Consider the following 21,972-nt stretch of genomic DNA (forward strand, 5'->3'; position numbering starts at 1 on the left):
CAATCTTACTCTACTCTAAATGTCTGTGTGGGTCTTTTTTGCCTGGCACTCCAGAATGCAAAATTGTCAGGTTCTTCTGCTCATGACTTGCAAGTAAAATAGTGACACCTCAATACTGGTAGTGCTCACTGAACTAGCATGCTTTTGGTGACCTTTGTCAGCCAGCCAAATGCCAACATTTGTAATCCTGTTTTAGAATAAAAAGAATGGGCAAAGGAGGTGTTTTTAAATTGTTTTATTCATAGGAATCAATACATTATAAATTCATTAAAAGAAGAAAACAAATTTAAAATTTGTAAAACAGGCAGATCTTATAAGTGTATAACAGCTCTGAGGTATAAATGTGCATTAATATAATTTTAGAAAGTGCTATGCTTTTAAAATACAGTACTTAAAAAAATTTGAAGTGATGCAAAAGTACAAATAATGAGCGGGGATATTTATCATTACATAATAATCACAGTAATCTTGTCAATATTCTTGAACATAAAAATTTTATCTGAAATATTTCTGTGTTTCAATCAAAATATATTTTGCTTTGTTATGTCTGTGAGTGCTGAGCTGTACACAACAGCCAGTGTATGTATGTATGTATTTATGTATGTCTATTTGTGCATTACTCTCCCTTACGGGTATTTATTATTCCAAACAAAAGGTGTTGCTAAAAGCAAAAATGAACGTACCTTTATGAAGATTATAACTGGAAAGTTTCAAAAGAGTAATATAATACTGACATTAGAAGAATACCTTATAGTGACCCGGGATTACTGAAAGCAGAATATGTTTTATAAACTGACTTTAAAATGATCTAAAGATTAGATGTTGTCTGGAAGGACCTGAAAGCTCCACAGACAGAGAAATTATAACACATGTTCACAATGGCTGTCCATCTCTGTGTTACCCTCACTTAAAAATGTAAATCATTTTGATTTTATACATGTATGTAGGCTCAATTAAAAAGAATGCAGATTGGGGTAATGGCTGATCTCATTCATAGTAAAAGCTAATAAAATGAAAGCAATGCAGCATCTCAGAAGGAAAACAGTAAAACACTAAAAAAGTGGAAAAAGGGCAACTTTCCAAGTGCTGAAGAAAGAAGAATGCTTTGTCAGTCGCAGTGTTTCAGTCAGATACATTGGGGAGCTACTGCTGCAAGTGCACAAGAAGCTGCTCACCAAAGTAAGCTCCTTCAGTCACGACATGTCAGGAAGACACACCAGATACAAACTGTACTTAGTGTAGGAGATTTTATAATCAGGAGTGTGCAGACACTTGCAGCATGGGTACAGCTAGTCATTTATTAAAGGTGACTTCATTAATGAAAAAAAAGGAAATTCACATCTTATTTTCTTTTGCTCTTGTGTGTCATTTGTGATGAGTTTTGCTAGTTCAAATTATAAAATATTAAGAAAAGAAGAATTTGAAAGACTACACAGCATCCAAGGCACTGAATCAAAATATATATTTAACACTAGGAAAATAAAACTTTTCAATTTTAGAGACAATTATAATTAAATTTCATTGTCTTCACAGCTTTGAATTGAGATTTCCAGTCCCAGGAACTGATGGAGTGGAGTAAGATATTAATCTGTCAGCTTCTCTCCATCCAGACAGCAAAGCACCATGGGTAGTGGAATAAAAAGATGGATGAGTGGCTTCTCCAGCAAACAGAACCTGAAATGGCTAAAGGAAAAAAAATTGAATAGGTTTATAGGGTCATTATTGTCATGTGTACAGAGTAAATTGAAATTTTTATTTTATTTGTTCATTAACATGTAAGACATTGCCAATTTATTCACCTTATTTATAATGTGTTATTAATTTAAAGAAAACTTTGTTTAAACTTTTAAAAATGTATTTTTACTTACTCTGGTTTTAGCCAAAAACAAGTTAAGGTTATAATTAGTAAAATACCACATTATTCTGCTGCAACTCATCTTAAGGAAAAATACAATCCTTGAAACGGACAGAAAAAAAAGTTTACTAGTTTGTTGAGTAAACATTTCCAATGAAGGACCACTGCCAATGGGAAAATATTAAAAATGCTGAACATACAAAATGAAAACACTATGCTTTTGGAAAGTTTGTGAATTAAGTTTTTTGTTTAATATTACCTTGTGTACCAAACCAGCAAAACTCAACTGTATTTCTCCTAATGGCCTCCTGGAAGTTCTTTTAATCTTGGCATGGGATGTTAATACACAGCTGTACGGCCAGAGCTAAACTGTCCATGTTGCTCTTTGTCCTGTAAAGCAGGACCCTTAAGGCTACTCTAATGGTCTGTAAATCATCTGCACTTAGTCTGGCCTCCCTGATATAAAAGTGTATTCAGTTTAGGGTATTTTAAAATCAGGAGTTGTACAAGCACTTGCATATGATCTAATTTTAATTTGATTATTTCCTATTCTGTGGTATGTACTGAATGTATATTTCTAAACATCCATCCATTATCCAACCCGCTATATCCTAACTACAGGGTCACGGGGGTCTGCTGGAGCAAATCCCAGCCAACACAGGGCACAAGGCAGGAAACAAACCCCGGGCAGGGCGCCAGCCCACCGCAGGGTGCATACACACACACACACCCGCACAACAAGCATAAACTAGGGACAATTCAGAATTGCCAATCCACCTAACCTGCATGCCTTTGGACTGTAGGAGGAAACTGGAGAACCCGGAGGAAACACACGCAGACACGGGGAGAACATGCAAACTCGAAGCGAACCCGGGTCTCCTAACTGCGTGGCAGTAGTGTTACCCACTGCGCCACCGTGCCACCCTATTTCTAAACAGTACACACAATTTAATCCATACATACAGTATATGTAAATATATTAACCATTTCTGTTGCAAAAATAAGTTGTTGATTAAACAAGAATTTCATAGTAACAGTGAAGAAAATGCATTAATAGTTCACAAACTTAAATATTTAATAAAGGCCAAATTTCAGAACATCAAAGAAGAGTGTATTTTGGCTGTTAAAACTGGTCCATACTGTATGAGGATCAACCACTTTTGTTTGATTGTTTATTGGAAATTTATCAAGCATGTAGAGTAATAAAGAATGGAGAAAGAGAAGCACCCGGGGACAGCTGACTTTAAAGCACCGACCAGATGCACTCCACTCCTTGAAGTCTTTAATGGATACTGTGTTGACCTGAGATGCAGACGGCTCCATAAGTAGCAGTTGTAAAATGGAAGATAACTAGCTATCAACAGTGATAAGTTCAGGAAATTCCTAGTGTGATGCAAGGAGACGTTCAGCAGCAAGACTGACCAGAACAAAAAGCTTCCTTTGATGTAAGATAAAACACAGAGTTGACATATCTAAACAGAGGGGATTCTAAAGTAATGGTGAAATATCAGCAGAGACAAAACAGAACAAAGAAAGAATGACCTACTTAAGTCAAGAGGAAACAAGAAAGACTGGGACAGAATCAGAATATGTTGGAGACAGCCATGGGACATTAGAAGACTAGGGGGCTCCGCCCCCTGCTCGCTTCGCTCGCCAACCCCTGGTGTTGGGAATGACAAAGAGCATGATGTATGAATGAGATATAGAATAGTGTGAAGGTGTAGATGATGCAAATAGAAAGCAAACAATAAAGTGTGTGGCACAGTGTAAAGGTTTATTTGAAAATTTCTTTGTACACGCCGTTTAAGTGTAAAAGGTAATTCCAGCTCAGAACTTGTAAGGTCATTTAAGATGGTTATTGTTGTGATCAGAGTCAAGTTTGTCAGAGCTTAGAAAGAGTTGTGTCTCTCCAGGAAGTAATGGAATGACTTGGGTATTAATGTTTTCCACATTAATATTTTTTGGACATAATATAGTGCGTTGTGTTAAAAGGGGCATTTGGTCTAATGAGATTGCTGTTCCAAATGTCTCTGTAACTAAGTCGTCGCAGATTAAGGCTTGAGGAATTGTAATAATATGTGGCTGAAGTCCATCTGTATTGGTGAGTGTACCATCTCTCAGTTGTAATAAGCAATTGTTATGATCTGGTTCTGGACATCGCATCTTTTTTACTAACTGTATCTTTTGAAAGCAATGCCAATTGTCTGCGTATTTTAAGGTGCACTGAACAATAGCTGAGTGCATGGCATCTGGAAGAATAGCTAATCACTGTCTAAAATCTCCTCCTCATAAAAGTACCTTTCCTCCAAATGGAATATTATTATTCATAAACGTTTGTAGAAGTTTAAGAATGGTGTTGAGTAAGTGACTTCATGCCATTGAACATTCATCTATAAACAACATTTTTTCAAGACGGATGTCACGTGCAGTGCCACCGTTAATGTTCATAGTGGATACCGATTTGTAGGATCTAATGCAGTTGTTAAAGATTTCACTTTCAGGTACATCGTTAGTTAGAAGCTTTTGTAGATATTCAGTATATGAATGTAAAGGAGGCAGTCTAATTTGACCCTTTTGACAACAATGTGTAAATGTATAACTTGTATTGCCAGTTGTTTCTTCAGGGAAGTGAACTGAATGACAATAATTGCAAATGACATTCATTAATCCGAATGAATTTTCCTGGTGTATGTTTTCCTTGTGCCGTTTGAGAGGCGCGTTGTTGCATGTGTAGTATTTGGGACGTGTTGTTTTGGAGCTGTAATCGATTTGCCTGTGCTGTGTGAGAAGCCCGTTGTAGCCTTCGCTGCCATTAACGTATGTCTGAGACGGGAGGTGTTTCGTTTTGAATCCGTGCCTGTTGTGATGCAGCACTTTGATTGATAGTTTGCGTAATGTGGATGTAGGATGTAGATTTGTGCATATTTGCGTTGTTGATTTGTTTCAGGGTGCACTGTTCCAATGCGATGCAGTATTTGTGCACATATGCGAAAGCAGTATGGGCCATTGCCTTTTGGTGGCCTGATATTTACTCCGGTATATGCAAAAGCAAATGAACTATTGTAGGATCTAATGCAGTTCATAAAGTTTTTACTTTTAGGTACATCGTTAGTTAGAAGCTTTAGTTGAGCTTTGCGTTTTTGGAGTCGAGACATTTTTTCTTTTAGAAATATGGATAAGTAATAAGGAGTATTGCACTCACTGTTAATATGGAGCCTTTTCTGCGGTTGAACGGTTAATAGTGCCTTATTGTAATGAGATCCACCTATGCTGCATAGCCGTCTATTTTGTTGTTTCTTTCATGTTCGTGTGTTTGTTCCTGTTATCATTTCCTTTTCGTTTTGTACCCGTGACCGTGTATTCATGACTTGTTTCTTTCTCAGCATGCGAAATATGGATAAGTAATAAGGAGGATCGCAGTCACCGTTAATATGTTTCCTTTTCTGCAGTTGAACGGTTAATAGTGCTTTATTGTAAGGAGATCCACCAATGCTGACACCTATGCTGTCTAGTGTGAAGGTGTTGATGTTCACTTTAGAATATGTGGCTTTGGGTGTCACTTCTTATGGATGTGTGTGTGTGTATGGGGTTGAGGATTGTTGTTGCGCGAGCGTCTTCTTTCTTTTTGTGTTCCTGTGTCTTGTTGAATCCCCCTCTTTGTGTGTGTCCCGTCCCTTGCTTGTAGGGTCTGTGGGGTGGTTTTGTGTTCTTTTTTTTGTGTTCCATGGGCTTGTTGAATCCCCCTCTTTGTGTGTGTCCCGTCCCTTGCTTGTAGGGTCTGTGGGGTGGTTTTGTGTTCTTTTTTTTGTGTTCCATGGGCTTGTTGAATCCCCCTCTTGGTGTGTGTCCCGTCCGGTGCCTGTAGGGTGGGGGGGTGCCTTGCTGTTGTGCGCGAGCCTCTTTTTTTTTTTTTTTTTTTTTTTTTTGGGTCTAGTTTCGTGTGCAATGTGTTTCGTGCTTTACTTGCGTTTGAATACTTTTTTATGTGCCTTTTCCTTTTTTCGGTGCTCTTTGCGCCTCATTTCTCCATTTTTCCTGTGCTCACTCCTTTTTTCTGTGGTCTTGTCCGCCTCTCTCGCCCTCTTTTGTCTGCCTTTCTCGGCTCCTCAGCCGACTCTCGCGGACTCTTTTTGCGCCTGCGCAGTACGTCTTTTTGCAGCTACGGCCCATTGCCGGATGTGCCTGCGTCCATCATCCGGTTTAGCATTCTCGGTTAGTAATATGGATTAGAAAAAATACAAAAGGGAACAGACTACCCAGCCCAATATAGAGTAGCTTGTCAATCTCTATTTAATTAACTCACTATTATTTGTTGGCCTGATGATTTTAAGAAAGCAATATTGAAGATCAGCACTTATTGAAATGGTTTATATATACTGTATCTCGGACAATCAGAAAAGAGGAAAGTTAAGTGACTGGAGATGGAACAAGGAACAGAACCAGAAACCTTGTGTTTTATAGTCCAGCGCCCTGGACACTTTACCATACTGTCTGCCTAACTGTGGTAATGGATACAAATATGATTAAATAGTTGTTTGATCAACCTTGCTCCATTCTAAAGAAGTCAAACAAAATGCTACAACTTTAACCAGATCAAAGAAATAAACATACAGTAATTTAATCTGCATTAAGTAGCATGGAAAATCAAGAATATCCCTTTCAGAAATATGTTTTATTTTGGAAAGAGAGAGCACATGAAGACTATATTTTTAAGTAAAGAACATTACCCTTGAGTTACTTCCAGGCAATGGAAGCGGCTGCCCAATGTTATCAATGTCACTTATTGAACATCCAACTGATAAATAACTGTATGATCCCTTAGTATAAAGATCACTGTGCCATTTGGAGCGAAAAACTCTCTTTGGAGTAATAGTCGAGTCTCCTAAAAAAGAAGAGAAAAAGTAGTTTAAAACAAGTATAACTGTGTAGTTTAAAATATCAGTTTAGGAATGTTGGGTTAAAGAGCTCAACCAGCAGCACTGAGTGCAAGGCAAAAAACTGATTCTGGATGGGTTACTATTCCCATACAAACAACACTTACCTGCAGGCCTTCACTCCATCACACTAAACACATACAATCCACCTAGCATGCATGTTATAGGGAGGTGGGAGGAAAACAAATATAAATATATTGTGAAAATGTGACCCAGAAACAGGAAAGATAGACTGGATATGTCCAGGATGGCATTTATGCTCAGGATTCTGTTAGCTGTGCTACCATACTGCCTTTATCAAAAAAATTATGTGTTAAAGGGAATATTAATTTGTTACAAGAAATTGTCTTCTAAAGTGAAGGAATTTTATAAAACTGAAAAAAATATCAACAACGCCCTTGCCCTTTATAATAAAATTGAAGGGTACTGGTATCCCAATGTGAAAACACAAGCCTTGGCAAACTCTTTCACTTTTAGAGAAATGGTTTTGATTAAAGAAAACATGACTTTTGCATTTTCATGCTTGTGACAACAGTAGTAAACTGTAAATAATACATTTTATCACAAATTCTTGGTACTATATTCTTGAGGTAAGGATACATTTCCCATTTGCTTGCCTATTCACACATACCCTACCCCCTCAAAATTTACAAAACTGCCAAAACTCTATTCCTGCAACTCTGTTTTTTTTTTCAACAGTTATGTTCTGCCATGGCTGGTACCAGACAAATGGATACTACAATCATAGGATTATATTTTCCTAAATGGCACCTACTTTTCACCTATTACATTCTGTGTTGTTATTTTACATAAACTATGGACTGAGGTTCAAGCAGAGTGGTAGCATGGTGGTGAACAGCACAAATAAGACTTTCATTGCACTTTGTACACGTACTGTAACAAGTTAATTACAACTGATTACAATGCTTTGCATTTGTTATGAAAGCCAAGCCACCTGAAACTCGATAATAAGTTACGGGACAATCAACACATACCAATATGCATTCTCCTTGGTGTGTTGCTTATAAGTATGATAAAAAAAATACTGAGAAAAGTGTAAAAGGCAGAGAGTGTGAAGGAGCCAAACCAACAAGAAACAGATGGAAGCTCTACAAACCAATTATCAGATTTTATAGGGCATGCTGAATTATTCTTACTGAGGATATGGTAATAACTGAGGATAATACTTTTGAGTGATGAAACTCACTGATGCTTACTGACACCAATCAATCAATTAAAATGGTGGATTGTGCAAATTCCATGCAGACCCTAGAGCTGTGAGTTAGGAATGGACAGCCCTGCACTACCACTCTGCCTGTGCTAAAACATCTGTACTAAATTTTCTAAACTTCAACATGATTAAAACAAAATGATAGCTACAATGTCTGTTCAGTTCAGTTCCTTGATTGCATGCTACAAGTGCCTTCCTAAACCACCAAAGCACAAGTGTGTATGACAACAAAATAACAAAATAAGTGCTCATAAGTATGACTTTTTCAATAATATTGTCTAAGGATTACTGTCTACAGAACAGAGACCGCAATTAACATCTGGGTGTCAAGAATGAATAGTGTCAATAACAATGCTTAAAGATGAATTTTCAAGTTTGCATGTTCTCCCCATGTCTACGTGGGTTTCCTCCAGGTTCTCCGGTTTCCTCCCGCAGTCCAAAGACATGCAGGTTAGGTGCATTGGCGATCCTAAATTGTCCCTAGTGTGTGCTTGGTGTGTGGGTGTGTGTGTGTGCGCACACCCTGCGGTGGGCTGGCGCCTGCCCAGAGTTTGTTTCCTGCCTTGCACCCTGTGTTGGCTGGGATTGGCTCCAGCAGACCCCCGTGACCCTGTAGTTAGCTTATAGCGGGTTAGATAATGGATGGATGAAAACTAGAACAGTTTGACATCCGTGGCAGAGCAACAGGCGCTGAGCAGACTCCTGTCAATTATGGAGAATCCACTGCATCCACTGAACAGTGTCATCTCCAGACAGAGTAGCAGCTTCAGCGACAGACTGCTGTCACTGTCCTGCTCCACTGACAGACTGAGGAGATCGTTCCTCCCCCACACTATGCGTTTCTTCAATTCCACCCGGGGGGGTAAATGTTAACATTATTCAAAGTTATTGTCTGTTATACCTGCTTTTTTATCACTCTTTAATTTACTATTGTTTTTTATCAGTATTCTGCTGCTGGAGTATGTGAATTTCCCCTTGGGATTAATAAAGTATCTATCTATCTATCTATCTATCTATCTATCTAGAAGACAGAGGAAACTGCACCCCTGTTGCTAAAAAGTTGCTGCGGGGAAAGACGAACAGCAAAGTGAAGTGTGCAGCTGGTCTCCTTTTAAAATGGTTCAGTCACACAACAATGGTTTACTTTTTGCTTTTTACTCTCCTGAAACAACATGGATACGTTTTTTTGCAATATATGTGCAATGTCCAGACACAGATCAATACCTGAAAACGTTTGGATTGAAAAAGAACATCTTCAGTAAGGTTTAATGCTTTTGTTTTCACGTCGGGATCCTGGTTATAAAGAACAGGCTATGTATTTTTTGAAATATAAAGAAATGCTTTACTTCAGAACATAATTTCATGTGAGAAAATTTATATACACCATGACTGCGAAGAAATAACTGGTTTGAAAAATACAGAAGTTATCCTTTAAAATAAGTTGTATAAGATAAAAAACACATTAAACTGAATTTTTTTTATATTAAATTGAACAGGATGAAAACTCCATGCCTTGCAACTTTCATGGTACTATATGTAATTCAAAGACTAGACATGATCGTTTCTTGTTAATAATGTTAGACATATATACACGATCATTAGTATCTGCACTACAATTGAAACATGGGGGTAATAGAATGCCCTGCAAAGCTGCCTTGTCAACGGCTTTTACACTCCCGAGGAGGAGGAGGTTACAGTGCATTGCCGCACCCACCACATGACAAACCAACTCAGGATCCCAGATTAGGACCCAAGTGCAGCCATGCAATGGGTGACACCTCAGCACCCACTCCCAAGACCTGAATTATATTAAAGCATGTGGGTAGATCCAAAAAAATAAAACAGGAAGTGCATGCAAGCTGGTCTAAGAAATTTTTTGAAATAGAAGAGTACTGCGAGGAAAAGTAGGAACAATTCCTAAAGCAAGAGCAGAAAAACTGTTAACTAGCTTACTAAAATGTAATTTTTGTGAAAGGGGTGATACTAAACACTGGCCGAGGGGGTGTTCAAACTTTAGCAGATGCCAATTTGTTAAATTCAGCACACAAACAGTAACTGGAGATTAAATTTTTCAGAAATGTGCTATGTTAAAATAGTTCCCTACAGAGGTTGTGCTAACTTGTTTTCAAATTGAAAATAAAAAAAAAACTTGTTATTTGATCACAGGCGTCCAATCCTTTTCACATGACTGTTGTAACCCCATAAATACACAAAGCCATTTGTGTGTTAAAATGAAAAATAAAAGTCTGGTTCAAAGAGATGATGTCATAGTGAGTGAGAATGCGGATATAAACAGCAAGAAGATCAATAGAACACATGATGAAACATGTCATTATCAATGTAATATATCAGAGATAATCTGGATTTATAAAACAGGAGATTAAAAAGAGGGATAAAGAGGATTTTCTCCAACAGAGAAATGACAAGTTCTTATTGTGATGAAAGAAGCATACAAATCATAAAACCATTACCTATGAATCTACGAAGAACTTCTGTCACAGATTCTTTAACCTCTGCATCTGAAAGTTCTTCCATGTATTCAGATTCATGACCTGCAATCCAGCCACAAAGTACATGGCCAAGCCTATTCCAAGAGAACATGTCAATGACTGTTAGGAAGAATTTCACACCTAAATAGCAAGAACCACATTTGATCCTGACATATTAAGACAGCTATAACAAAATTATGCAAAAAAAAAAAACCAAAACAACAAAAAAAACTCACAAGACAAAAAGCGTTGGCATAACATAAACAGTTTCAAAATTCACATGAAGATTACCTTGGTCTTAAAAAAATGTTTTTGGAAAGATTACCAAAAAACTTTATCAATTACACAATTACTGGTGAGTAAGCTTAAAATTAATTTTTTGGTGAAAAGGTAAAAAATAAAAGATGCTTCCACTGTACTGTACTGCCATTATTATGATTGTACAAGGGTTTACAAGAAGGTGTCACGCAGGCAATCTTCTTTTCACTTTTCTGTATTAAATTGTCTTTTATAATACAAACTAGTCATTTAGCCCGTTACAATAACGGGTGCTAGAACAGTAGTGCATAAACATTAGTAGGAACAGTCTATATTAAATGGCAAGGGTCTTTGACCTCATTCTTTTTGTTGGTCGTATGTTGATTTCTTTCAGCCTTTCTTTTCTTGGTGTTTACTTGCTGAGCTGACCGTTCTTCGTGGGCTGCCGCTGTGTATTGTGTGTCTTTAATTTTCTGTGACAGTAATACTGTCTTGTACGTCCGCTGGCTTGTATGTCCATAATATACCTTTAATTTTCTCTGGTGGTAATACAGGCGTGCGCGTCGGTAATATGCTTTTAATCTCCTCTGACAGTAATACCGTCTTGTATGTGGCTGTAATATGCGTCACTGTATTGTGTACCTGTAATTTCCTCTCGCAATAATACTGGTTTGTATTTCCGTAAAACACCTGCAACTTTCTCTGACAGTAATATCAAGCATCGCACCGTGTCCCGCGCATGCGCACTTCACCAGAAGACACACACACACGGACACCTGGACGCACAGAGGGATTTTATTAAAGAGGATACTCTGATTGCAATACACCAAGGGATTTAGGAGCCTAGTCTTAAGACACTATTGGATTTGCTCTTAATAAGAATCCAGTGTTTAGTGTATGTGAATGGAGCTCATGAATCAATTTCAGTAGGGAGCATGGAGGGTGTAGTTTATTCTTATTAAATCACCTCTTTTTGAATAAGTAAAATGATTTAGAAATGGACCTGGTAAACATACAATGACTACAAACAACAAAAAGTGTGAACTTCCCCTTTAAGATGGCAAAACAACTTATAAAATATACAAAATAGAATATAAGACATACAGCATAGTGAGCAAATTGTACCAACTGTATCAAGTGATCACATTTTACTGTGAAATTAATCTTCAGGAGAAGATGATTTGGTCAGATTATTCACAGACATCTGTCCCTTATATAAGACACCTCTGCTTATGCATATTTTAATATAAAACAATCACACAAACAGTTAAGTAACCAAAAAAAACACTTCAAAGCCTGCAATCATGAATATTGAATGCTATTTTCAATATTAACTTGATATGATGAGGTAAGAAAAAAAAAGTCACTGCAGACTTAAGGTTAAAAAACAGGATCTGAAAGTGGAAGGCTACCAGATAAATCTTCCACTCATAAAGCCAAATTTTTTGCAATCACAAGGGAGTTATCAAGCTTGCTGGTGATTTTTAGGTGCAAATGGTTACTCAAAGTGAATCTAGTGAAGTACTGTAATCTTTACAAAGCACAAATGATCTACCTTATTCTATACTAATACACTTGTTATGAATATATATTTTTTATTTTTTTCAGTTAACAGAACATGATTATCTGGGTTGTGTCCAATAATATGTTATTAAAATAGCACATCCTTTTTTGTTTTCGGAAATTGTTTAGTTGAATGTAGGGCCTTGGCAACCAGAGCCTTTACTAGCAGCATGAGGTACAAGGCAAGGACCAGTCCCAGACAGGACACTAGTCCATCACAGCACACATTCCCACACAACCCACATCCTCTCATGTACCGTAGATACTCGCATATTAGTCGATCTCGCAGATAAGTCGAGTGTATTTTTAAGGCAAAAATTACGAAATTTGTTATGGCCCGCGTTGAATGTAAACCTTGACAGCTTGCGACCTTTAACACTATGTACCATCCGACAGGCATGCGCGATCGTATCCGCTATATGCCGGCTTGCTCCAGCGACCTTTAACACTATGTACCGGCCGACAAGCACGTGCGATTGCAGCCACTAGATGCCGGCTTGCTCTGGCGACCTTTAACACTATGTACCAGCCGACAGGGACGCGCGATCGTATCCGCTATATGCTGGCTTGCTCCGGCGACCTTTAACACTATGTACTGGCCGACAGGCACGTGCGATTGCAGCCGCTAGATGCCGGCTTGCTCCGCCGACCTTTAACACTATGTACTGGCCGACAGGAACGTGAGATTGCAGCCGCTAGATGCCGGCTTGATCCAGCGACCCTTAACACTATGTACCGGCAGTCCAGCCAGCGCGATTGTAGCCGCTATATGCTGGTTTGCTCCCGCGACCTTTAACACTATGTACTGGCCGACAGGCACGCGCGATTGCAGCCGCTAGATGCCGGTTTGTTCTGGCGACCTTTAACACTATGTACCGGCAGTCCAGCCAGCGCGATTGCAGCTGCTATATGCCGGCTTGCTCCCGCGACCTTTAACACTATATACTAGCCGACAGGCACGCACAATCGTATCCGCTATATGCCGGCTTGCTCCGGCGACTTTTAACACTATGTACTAGCCGACAGGCACGTGCGATTGCAGCCGCTATATGCCGGCTTGCTCCCGTGACCTTTAACACTATGTACCAGCCAACAGGCACCCGTGATGGCAGCCGCTAGATGGCACGTGGCAGCTAATGGTATGTTTGTTATCTAAAACCTGCAAAAGCTAATGCTCAAATTTATGTATTTCACAGTTTAAAGAATTATTTAATGAAATTAGAAAAAAACTAGCTAATTAGCAATAGTATTGCTGGTTTATAATTATTTCAAAGACCATGGGAAATGGCAGATGACCGGTGACTTAACACCATGAAGTGCCGAGTGTACAATGTCATTACCCAAATTCTATGGACAATTGTGTTGTCCCGTGGATAAGTTGACCCTGTTTTTTTGAATGAATTTTAAGGCATAAATTTTTCGACTTATACGCGAGTATCCACGGTAGTACCTGTGGGATATGGGAGAAAAAGCAGAATTCCTAGAGAAAAACATACAGACATAACAGGACTATGTAAATTACACAACATGTTGACTTGGCAACTATTTACAAAAGTTGTCTGAATTTGGCAGAGGGTTTAATTGTCATGCATCTATTTATATGGGCAAGGCAAGGAACATACATTCAGAACACTTAAGTTTTCAAATGGCATATACATACACACAGTCAGACTATTATTCCTGCTATTTGATATAAGGATATAACTTCATGGTGAAGTATCAAAATAATAAAAATGTATACCTTTCATCGGAATGCTGAACTGTAAACCCAAACAACTTCTTCACCCAAAGCTTCTTAACGTCAGGTGTTGCATCGTAAAGACTGCTTTCATCTTCCCAGGCCAGGCTAATGACTTGGCAGCTAGGATCCCAAAATGGCTTCTCAAATTCTAAGAATATTTTATTATTAGTGCCAAAGCCCATCCTTTTAATGGAATGTGCTTTATGTAGGGGTAATGGAGGATTCAGAAATGTTTGGCAGTATTGTTTGAGGTATCCTAAAAATAAGAAAAAAGAAAAAACATTTGATTTTATAAAACAACCAGGTATTTTGCCCACTGCTAAAAATCCTTACATTGTCAAATAGCCCTAACAGATGACCATGCATTTTGGCAAAATATACATAACTCGTAATCATTACATATAGTTCACAGACAAATAGAAAAGCTTAAAGGAATTCAAAGGTGTCCTATACAGAATGCAAGGTTGGTGAACACAAATCATTTTTGGTTTCTGTGTAATTTCAAAAATATGATCATAGTGGTTAAGGATTACACACTAGGATCACACTCACTTCAAAATATTGGCAAGATTTCCAAACTAATTTGCAGTGATGCAGAAACAAGTAGCAGAGTATTAATGAAACTTGAGAAGATCAATCTTATCTGAATTATCCTAACAGAATTTATTATCCAACATTCTAAATTAAGCCAAACATTTTACTGTAAATGATGTAGACCACGTAGCCCACCAAAAACAGAATTTAAAAATATAATAAAATCGATTTTCTGTGGGCTGTAAATTTAAAACTAAGGATATCTGCTAAATTTACTTCTAATGATTTCAAAATTAGATGGTACAGTGGTTAGAATGGCTGCATGACTACTTTTGATTTGTATAATATATATTTCCCTGCAGTATAGGAGTCTGCAGAGGTTCTGCTATCTTTGGACACAGAAAAAGCTTTTGACAGAATCGAATGGGGTTCTTTATTTATTTAATGCAATGTACACATTTGGATTCAGCTTTGGATTACATAAATAAATTAAACCTACTTTAAATTGTAAAGTGTAGCCACACAGAGATACCCATCATTGGTCATGCTTCTTTCAATAACAGTTCAAGACCTAACAGTCCTATATAAAAAGGCTCTTACTGGAAGCACTTGCACATAAAACATTATTATGTTGATGATATACAGTAGTGCTCTACATGTTGAAGATATCTACTTTTAAAATCAATTTGAATAACAGTCTTCTCCTCAGAATGAATAATCTTGCATGTCAGACTAAACTCAATCACTTTGCAAATTGTGTTATAACCATTTAAATATTTAGGAAAAACTATTGCAAGGATAACGTAAAAATGTTTTTAAACTTAATTTTGCAAATATGATAGAAAGTATTAAACAAGATGTTAACAGATGGTCATCCCACCATCTCACTCTAGCTGGGAGAATTAACACTATCAAAAACAATATCTTTCCAAAGCTCCTGTATCATTTTCAGACCACCTGTATATATTAAATATTTTTTAAGAGTTTGACTCAGTTGTAACTTTATTTATTTGGAACTTAAAACAACTATGCACTAAAAACAGAACTTCAAGGAGACCAAAACAAGATGGTGGCATAGCACTACTTAATGTTCTGTTCTATTACTGGGCTGCAAATATACAAGGGGAAAGGAACAAAAGTACATACTGTAGTCATCACTAAATGGAACTGAGACTTGAGTAGAAGAGTCATTTAATAGTGTTAAGAACCCAGTCACACACATACAGTAAACTGATATGATGTGGTTTATTCAGTATATATTAATAATGGGTGCACCTCCCCAGGCTGCAATACAGTCAAGCATTCTGACATGTAAATGATTATACAAATGACAAATGTCCACCTGTTGAATTTCATCCAATTCCCTTAAGACCTGGAAAACCAACAGGTCAAGGTTTAACACTGGTGGCCGAGTTCATAAGACACACAGTCCAATGCAATTCCATACATGTTTGTTGGGGAGAAATTTCCAACTGTGCATTGCGCCCACATGTAAAACCATCTAAAATTTCTTAAGGACAAGATCTGAATTATAAACATCATCAACCGGTGGCCTCTTCATTATGTCGTAAGTTCTAGGAATGTTGTATGCTCAAACCAATTTAGTTTAAAAAGTTTGCTAACCTCACAGGTAGCCTTGGATCTAAAATCACTCCTAACCTCTTTATGGTAATATGTGGAGTAACATCAGATGGCATAACATTACCTACTGCAAAATCTATTGTAGTCCTATAGTACATTGCTTGCAGAAATCCTGTTTCACTGATAGAATTCTAATCTACTTCTCATAGATCAATGGAAAAGCTGCTTGACATTATTTTAAACTGGGAAAAATGAAAATTTCTCTGATGAATGGTTCTAGATAAAAAAAAATCAAGAAGTCATTAATGTTACTTTAAAACAGTCTGTGCTTGACTTGGATACACAAGAGAAACCACAATGGGCTATTTTGTAGTGCAGCTGTGTGATGTATGTAAGAGAAGGAAGTTTTGCAGGAGTGTGTTTTTTGGCTTGATTGAATTTAATCTCTTTTCTTGAAACATGACTGAGTGCAGTTCTATGTGTTTTATTCTCCAAAATAAAAATAAAACATGTCTGTCTCAAATATCCAGTGTCCAGGACTTGGATCTAGTTGTTTTCCATATGGAGTTGGCACATTCTCCCTGTATCATGGTAGATGTTTCTTCCTAAATCACCAAAGACATGCATTCCACAGTACTGCACTGTGCCATAGTCACAATGTGGTGAAAACTGCAACTCAGCTACTACAGACTGCTAGAGCTAGATTGATTTGTATAGAACATGACATCATTTCTTTTTATGGCTTCAAGGGGATAAAGAGTTCAAACTTGAGCAGACGCCTTAGGATTCAGGTTTTTTAGCTGTCAGCTCCTAAATGGATGATGTTTCAGTTCGCACTACCTATACTGTCATGACTGTGTGAAATCAGCATTGAAGTGAAGTTGAAAATTACCAATGCCCAAATAATGTTAAGCCTCTGGCCAGAAAGAAAAAATATTGATGCAAGTTATCTACTAAAGTTTCTACTAAAAATTGGATTTTTCTGAAAACTAAATAAGTTTAATAAAGGACAAAATGAAAAAAAGCTTTGTTTACCCTGCAGACAACACACCCTACCTCGTTCATATTATTAATGAAGCTCCAGGTTTAGCTCACTCAGCTCTAAAATCGCTAATCATTAACACATTAATTTGAATTTGTGTGCTGCCTATATCTTACCTGTATATCTTCATTGTGTTAAAATATGGCATTGATCAGTAAAACAGATTTCTACTTTGACTCAAGGTCCTTCGTCCACATATTTGGGAGCTGCCTCCAATCTTTTTTTCTGGTCCTTGGTCTCTGAATTTTGTTCTGTATTCCTCTTTTTCAATATCTCTCTCTTACTGCATATCTGTCTTTAAATAGACTTCTCTACTGTTCCTCTAGAATTTCAGTAAATATATGCTTTTGTCATTGGAGAATGTTGTTGACAAGATGGCCCTGTCCCCTTGCTGGAAACCCTGTGATTTTCTTGCTTCTGATAATTAGAAGTTCCCTTTTCACAATCTAAATGCAGCACTGTGGATTAATGGGTCATTCAGTTCCAAAATGATCAAGTGGCTGTCTGCTGCTCCGCTGGTTGGGAGTCGTGTGGTCAGTGATAGAAGGATCTTTTAATCATTTTTACTTGGCTCTATTCTTATGGTTGGTCTGTTGCCCTCTTTCCCCCTGCCAGCTGTCTAAAATGAAGATGGGTGTTATGGTGTGGTGATATTTTGCTACTTTAGAACTTGTCCAATTAATTTTTATGGAGGAATGAATAAATTTTGCTTTTTAACAATGAGTCTTACAAGAAAATACCAGGTGATCCTTTCGGTGGCATTATGGCAGAGTGATAAGTGCTGCTGCATTATAGTTCCTGATTCCAGGATTTCAACATCAGCCCAAACACTGCCTTTTAAGATTTTGCATTCCCATGGTCACTTGGGTTTTCTACAGACACTCAAATTTTCTTTCTACACCCCAAAATCCCATTAACTGCTGCCTCTAAATTGACCCAGCACATCTGTGCATGGGTACGTGTGCATAAGTGTGCCCTGTGATAAACTGAAATTCTTGAAGAAAGTGCATGACCCAACTGTCAGAAAAAGATTTCTTTTGTCTATTTACATGGAAGGTCTGAAAAAAAGAAAACAAGAGCATAAATGTAGGATTTATGATTGCTAGGAATTGCCTGTGTGTAGATCAAGACTTCTAAATGACATGCCAGGCGAGACAAGTGAAAAGGGAGACAACACCAAATGCACATACCAAGTTAGTTCAATCTCTTCTGACTGCCAAGTCATGTATTATGAGAGAATATTTAAGAAAACATAGAATTATTTTCTCTTGAGGGATCATTTGAGGCAAGCAACATAACTTTATGCTTGTTTACTTTGGGAATGCTGAAGTCCATCAGGTTCTTTTTGTTCTCCAATTTATATATCTTTCTCTGTGAGGATGGGGTTTGTAAACACATCACTTCTGACTGAATAATGGGGGTCTCAACTACGCTTAGGGGTTACCTTAATGGTACTTTGATTATTTTACTTCCACATGTATTGGCCTTTCTGTGATGGAGTGTTTTAATGTGTGGCTGACTTGAAACATTTAGTATTAAACAATGCTAATACAGGGCTGCACGGTGGCGCAGAGGTAGCACTGCTGCCTCGCAGTAAGGAGGCCTGAGTTCACTTCCCGGGTCCTCCCTGCGTGGAGTTTCCATGTTCTCCAAGTGTCTGCGTGGATTTCCTCCGGGTGCTCCAGTTTCCTCCCACAGTCCAAAGACAAGACGTGTGTGCTTGGTGTGTGTGTGTGTGTGCCCTACGGTGGGCTGGCACCCTGCCTGGGATTTGTTCCTGCCTTGCGCCCTGTGCTGGCTGGGATTGGCTCCAGCGGATCCCCGTGACCCTGTGTTAGGACATAGTGGGTTGGACAATGACTGACTGACAATGCTACTACAGTTTGAAAGCCATATATGGTGGGGTTTAAATATTTGCACTATGAAAATGCACCTGATTACATAAGAATTGATATCATGGTGTTCTTTACTTGCTTTTGTGCTGTGTTAATTAATTTGTTTCATTATAACTATATTTACTTAATATATTTGTCTTTATTACTTTAAAGATTAATTCAGCACCATAATTTCTTTAGTAAATGGAATGATGCAGAAGTTATTCTGGGAAACAACATCTTACTGAATGACTGACTGGTTATAAGAAACAATTTAATGTGAAAGCTTGATATTTTGTTATTTTACTCCTTAATATATGCTATATTTAGATTATACTTTGTGTCTACTTTTATGACATGCTAATTGGCTTCTTCAATGTAAAATCTGTGCAGACGAAAGGTGGTTTAAATAAACTCTACAAAATGAAAGTCCCTCAGACATAATTAATCTTAACTTAATCTTTTTATAGGTCTGAATTTGGGTTGAAATATAAAAAATATATAGAAATGCTTAAAGTTTAACTATTCAACAGCTTGCTGTTATGTATGATTAAAATGGGAATTGCTTCTTTCTTGTTTTAAAATAAAGAGCAGTAATTCAGTCTTTGGTTGTTTGCCTTGCTATTTTATTAACAAAACTATTCAGTAGGCACAAGTGGTATTTGTTGTAGGTGACATTTTTATTTGAGTATAAGTCTTAAAACTGCATCAGGTTAAATGATTGTTTTCTACAACCTGCAGCTGCTTTTCAACCAAGTTATTAGTTGACACTAATAGTAAACATGCAACTTTGTGTTTACTTTTAGTGTAGCATCTGTATTTTTTTCTATTAAAAACACAAAATACAAGCTGAATGGTATAAATTGCAGAATAAGAGTTAAGTATCCATATGACATTCAAATTCCTTCTATCTGCTCAGGTGAAATATCCCGAGTGCACTGAGGATACTAGCAAAAAAGCAGTGGAGAACTCTGGGTACTTCAGAATCTGTTCTTGTTTCCGGAGGGTACCACAAGTGAATTATACAGGATAACTCCCAGAAGGGAAGCAGGAAGTCCAGGGGAATCAGCCAGGCCCAACAAAGTTAAAGAGAAAGTGCAAGACCTGTTCATCCAACTATACTCTTCAAACAAAAAAAGGGAAGCTGACAACAATGGTAATTTGATGTTTTTCGAAAGCACATTAGCACACTCATTTTGTCTGCTTAACTGTCCAAAGAATCTCAGAGTAGAAATAAACTGCCTGTCTAAGAAACAGTTCCATTCTGCTAACTGAGGGCCGCTTTGTTGAGTGCTCCTATAGGTCCCAGAATAGAAAACAGGAGTAAAAACAATATGTGCTTAGCTTTGATTGCAATGGAAAACTGTTCACATGGAACAGAATGGAAGTAGAAATCAAAATATTATATTCATACCAGAGAATTTATTTAAAATCAAATTATGTGTAAAAATAAAATAAATGAAAGGGAATTAAGGGAATACATAAACTTTTGCTTTCCATTCTGCATGAAAACATGAGATTAATTTTATTTCTTGGCCAACAATGTACGTGGGGTAAGTAAAATATTAAAAAATATCAATTTTGGGTGGAGTATTCATTTAATATTTACATGACAGTGGAGAAAAATATACTGTTATATGTTAAGAAGTGGCTTAACATTAAATATATATATATATATATATATATATATATATATATAATATTTGTAATTTTGTGAGATGAAATGAAACAGTACATGTTGCAGTTCAAGCTCAAATACCAAATTCACATTTTTTCCTTTCTGTTAACATAGTGTGGCTGTTAAAATGGCTGTCAAATTCAGAATATCAAATATACTTAAATGTATATTAAAGACTGGGTATCACTTTGGTTTAGATACTGCAAAAATGCATCCATTACTTATTTACTCTCAGAAAGAAAGTCCTTAAAAAGGCTTTGTTTGCTCTTCATAACAATTATTGCAGTGTAGCATATTTGACATTACAGTAAAATTACTTGCAAATATGAAGGATTCACAGGTCTTATATTAAATATGTAATATTAACAGAATGTAATATTAAGCCACCTGAGACCAATCCAAAGTGAAGTTTTGTTAGTAGGTCACATTGCAAAGATTACTAAACACTTTACTGATGCTTTGTTAAGTGTAATGAGGAACCAAAGAAATGTTTGTTAAGGTCTTGCTACAAAATAGTAAATGAGTAATAGATGCATTTGTGCAGTACCTAAAGTGTTACCAAAGTTTGAATATTCAAACGTTGACTGATAGTTAAAAATCTGCATTTAGTTTTAGATTATTCTTGATGGTTGCAAGTTTCATCGCAGAAACTGCTGTAATTGCGTATCATTTTTAGGGAAAGCCAAATTGTATCTTTTGTTGGCTAAACTCTGCTGTCATCAATGTAATGGGAAGGTATATGTTAAATAAGAAATAGCAGCCTTTCCCTTTTGAAATGCAGGCTAGTTTGTTGAGCACTTCTGTTGCTTCGCACTCCTCTTCCTGTCAGCTGGTGAAGCTTGTTACTATGGCATGGCATATGGGATTCTCACTTTTCCAAGTGACCATAATAGTGCTACCTTAAGCCACAACAATTCTCCACAAGCAAAACAAAAAAGGAAAACAATCCCTTTTCAAAAAGGAAAGTGAATACAGAGCATTAAAACTTGTTTCCTTTCAGGTGGTTAATTAACAACTTTCGGATTATTCACTGCTCTTAGGAATCACACAATGCTTAAAACATAGTTTGCATGCTTGCACCATAAACCAATTAATGTTTGCAAAAACAGCAGGTTAATGGGCTTTTTCTGCCATCTTATCCTTTACAGAATAAACACACAGCCCGCAAAAAATTGAACCCATATTCAAACAT

General features: G+C 37.2%; 1 protein-coding gene across 1 annotated transcript in view; it reads right to left on the bottom strand.

Moving 5' to 3' along the window:
* Positions 1-221: 221 nt before the first annotated feature.
* Positions 222-21,972, bottom strand: part of paox (polyamine oxidase) — a 38,762-nt gene continuing 17,011 nt past the window's right edge. Inside the window, exons 4-7 of the mRNA XM_028795606.2 lie at positions 14,072-14,327; positions 10,492-10,604; positions 6,583-6,737; positions 222-1,683 (exon numbers count right to left, since the gene is read on the bottom strand). Coding sequence (XP_028651439.1) covers positions 1,528-1,683; positions 6,583-6,737; positions 10,492-10,604; positions 14,072-14,327 — 680 coding nt within the window. The 3' untranslated portion in view covers positions 222-1,527. The remainder of the gene's footprint in view (positions 1,684-6,582; positions 6,738-10,491; positions 10,605-14,071; positions 14,328-21,972) is intronic.

Source organism: Erpetoichthys calabaricus, chromosome 2 (genome assembly GCF_900747795.2).
Source record: "Erpetoichthys calabaricus chromosome 2, fErpCal1.3, whole genome shotgun sequence".
Classification (NCBI taxonomy): Eukaryota; Metazoa; Chordata; class Cladistia; order Polypteriformes; family Polypteridae; genus Erpetoichthys; species Erpetoichthys calabaricus.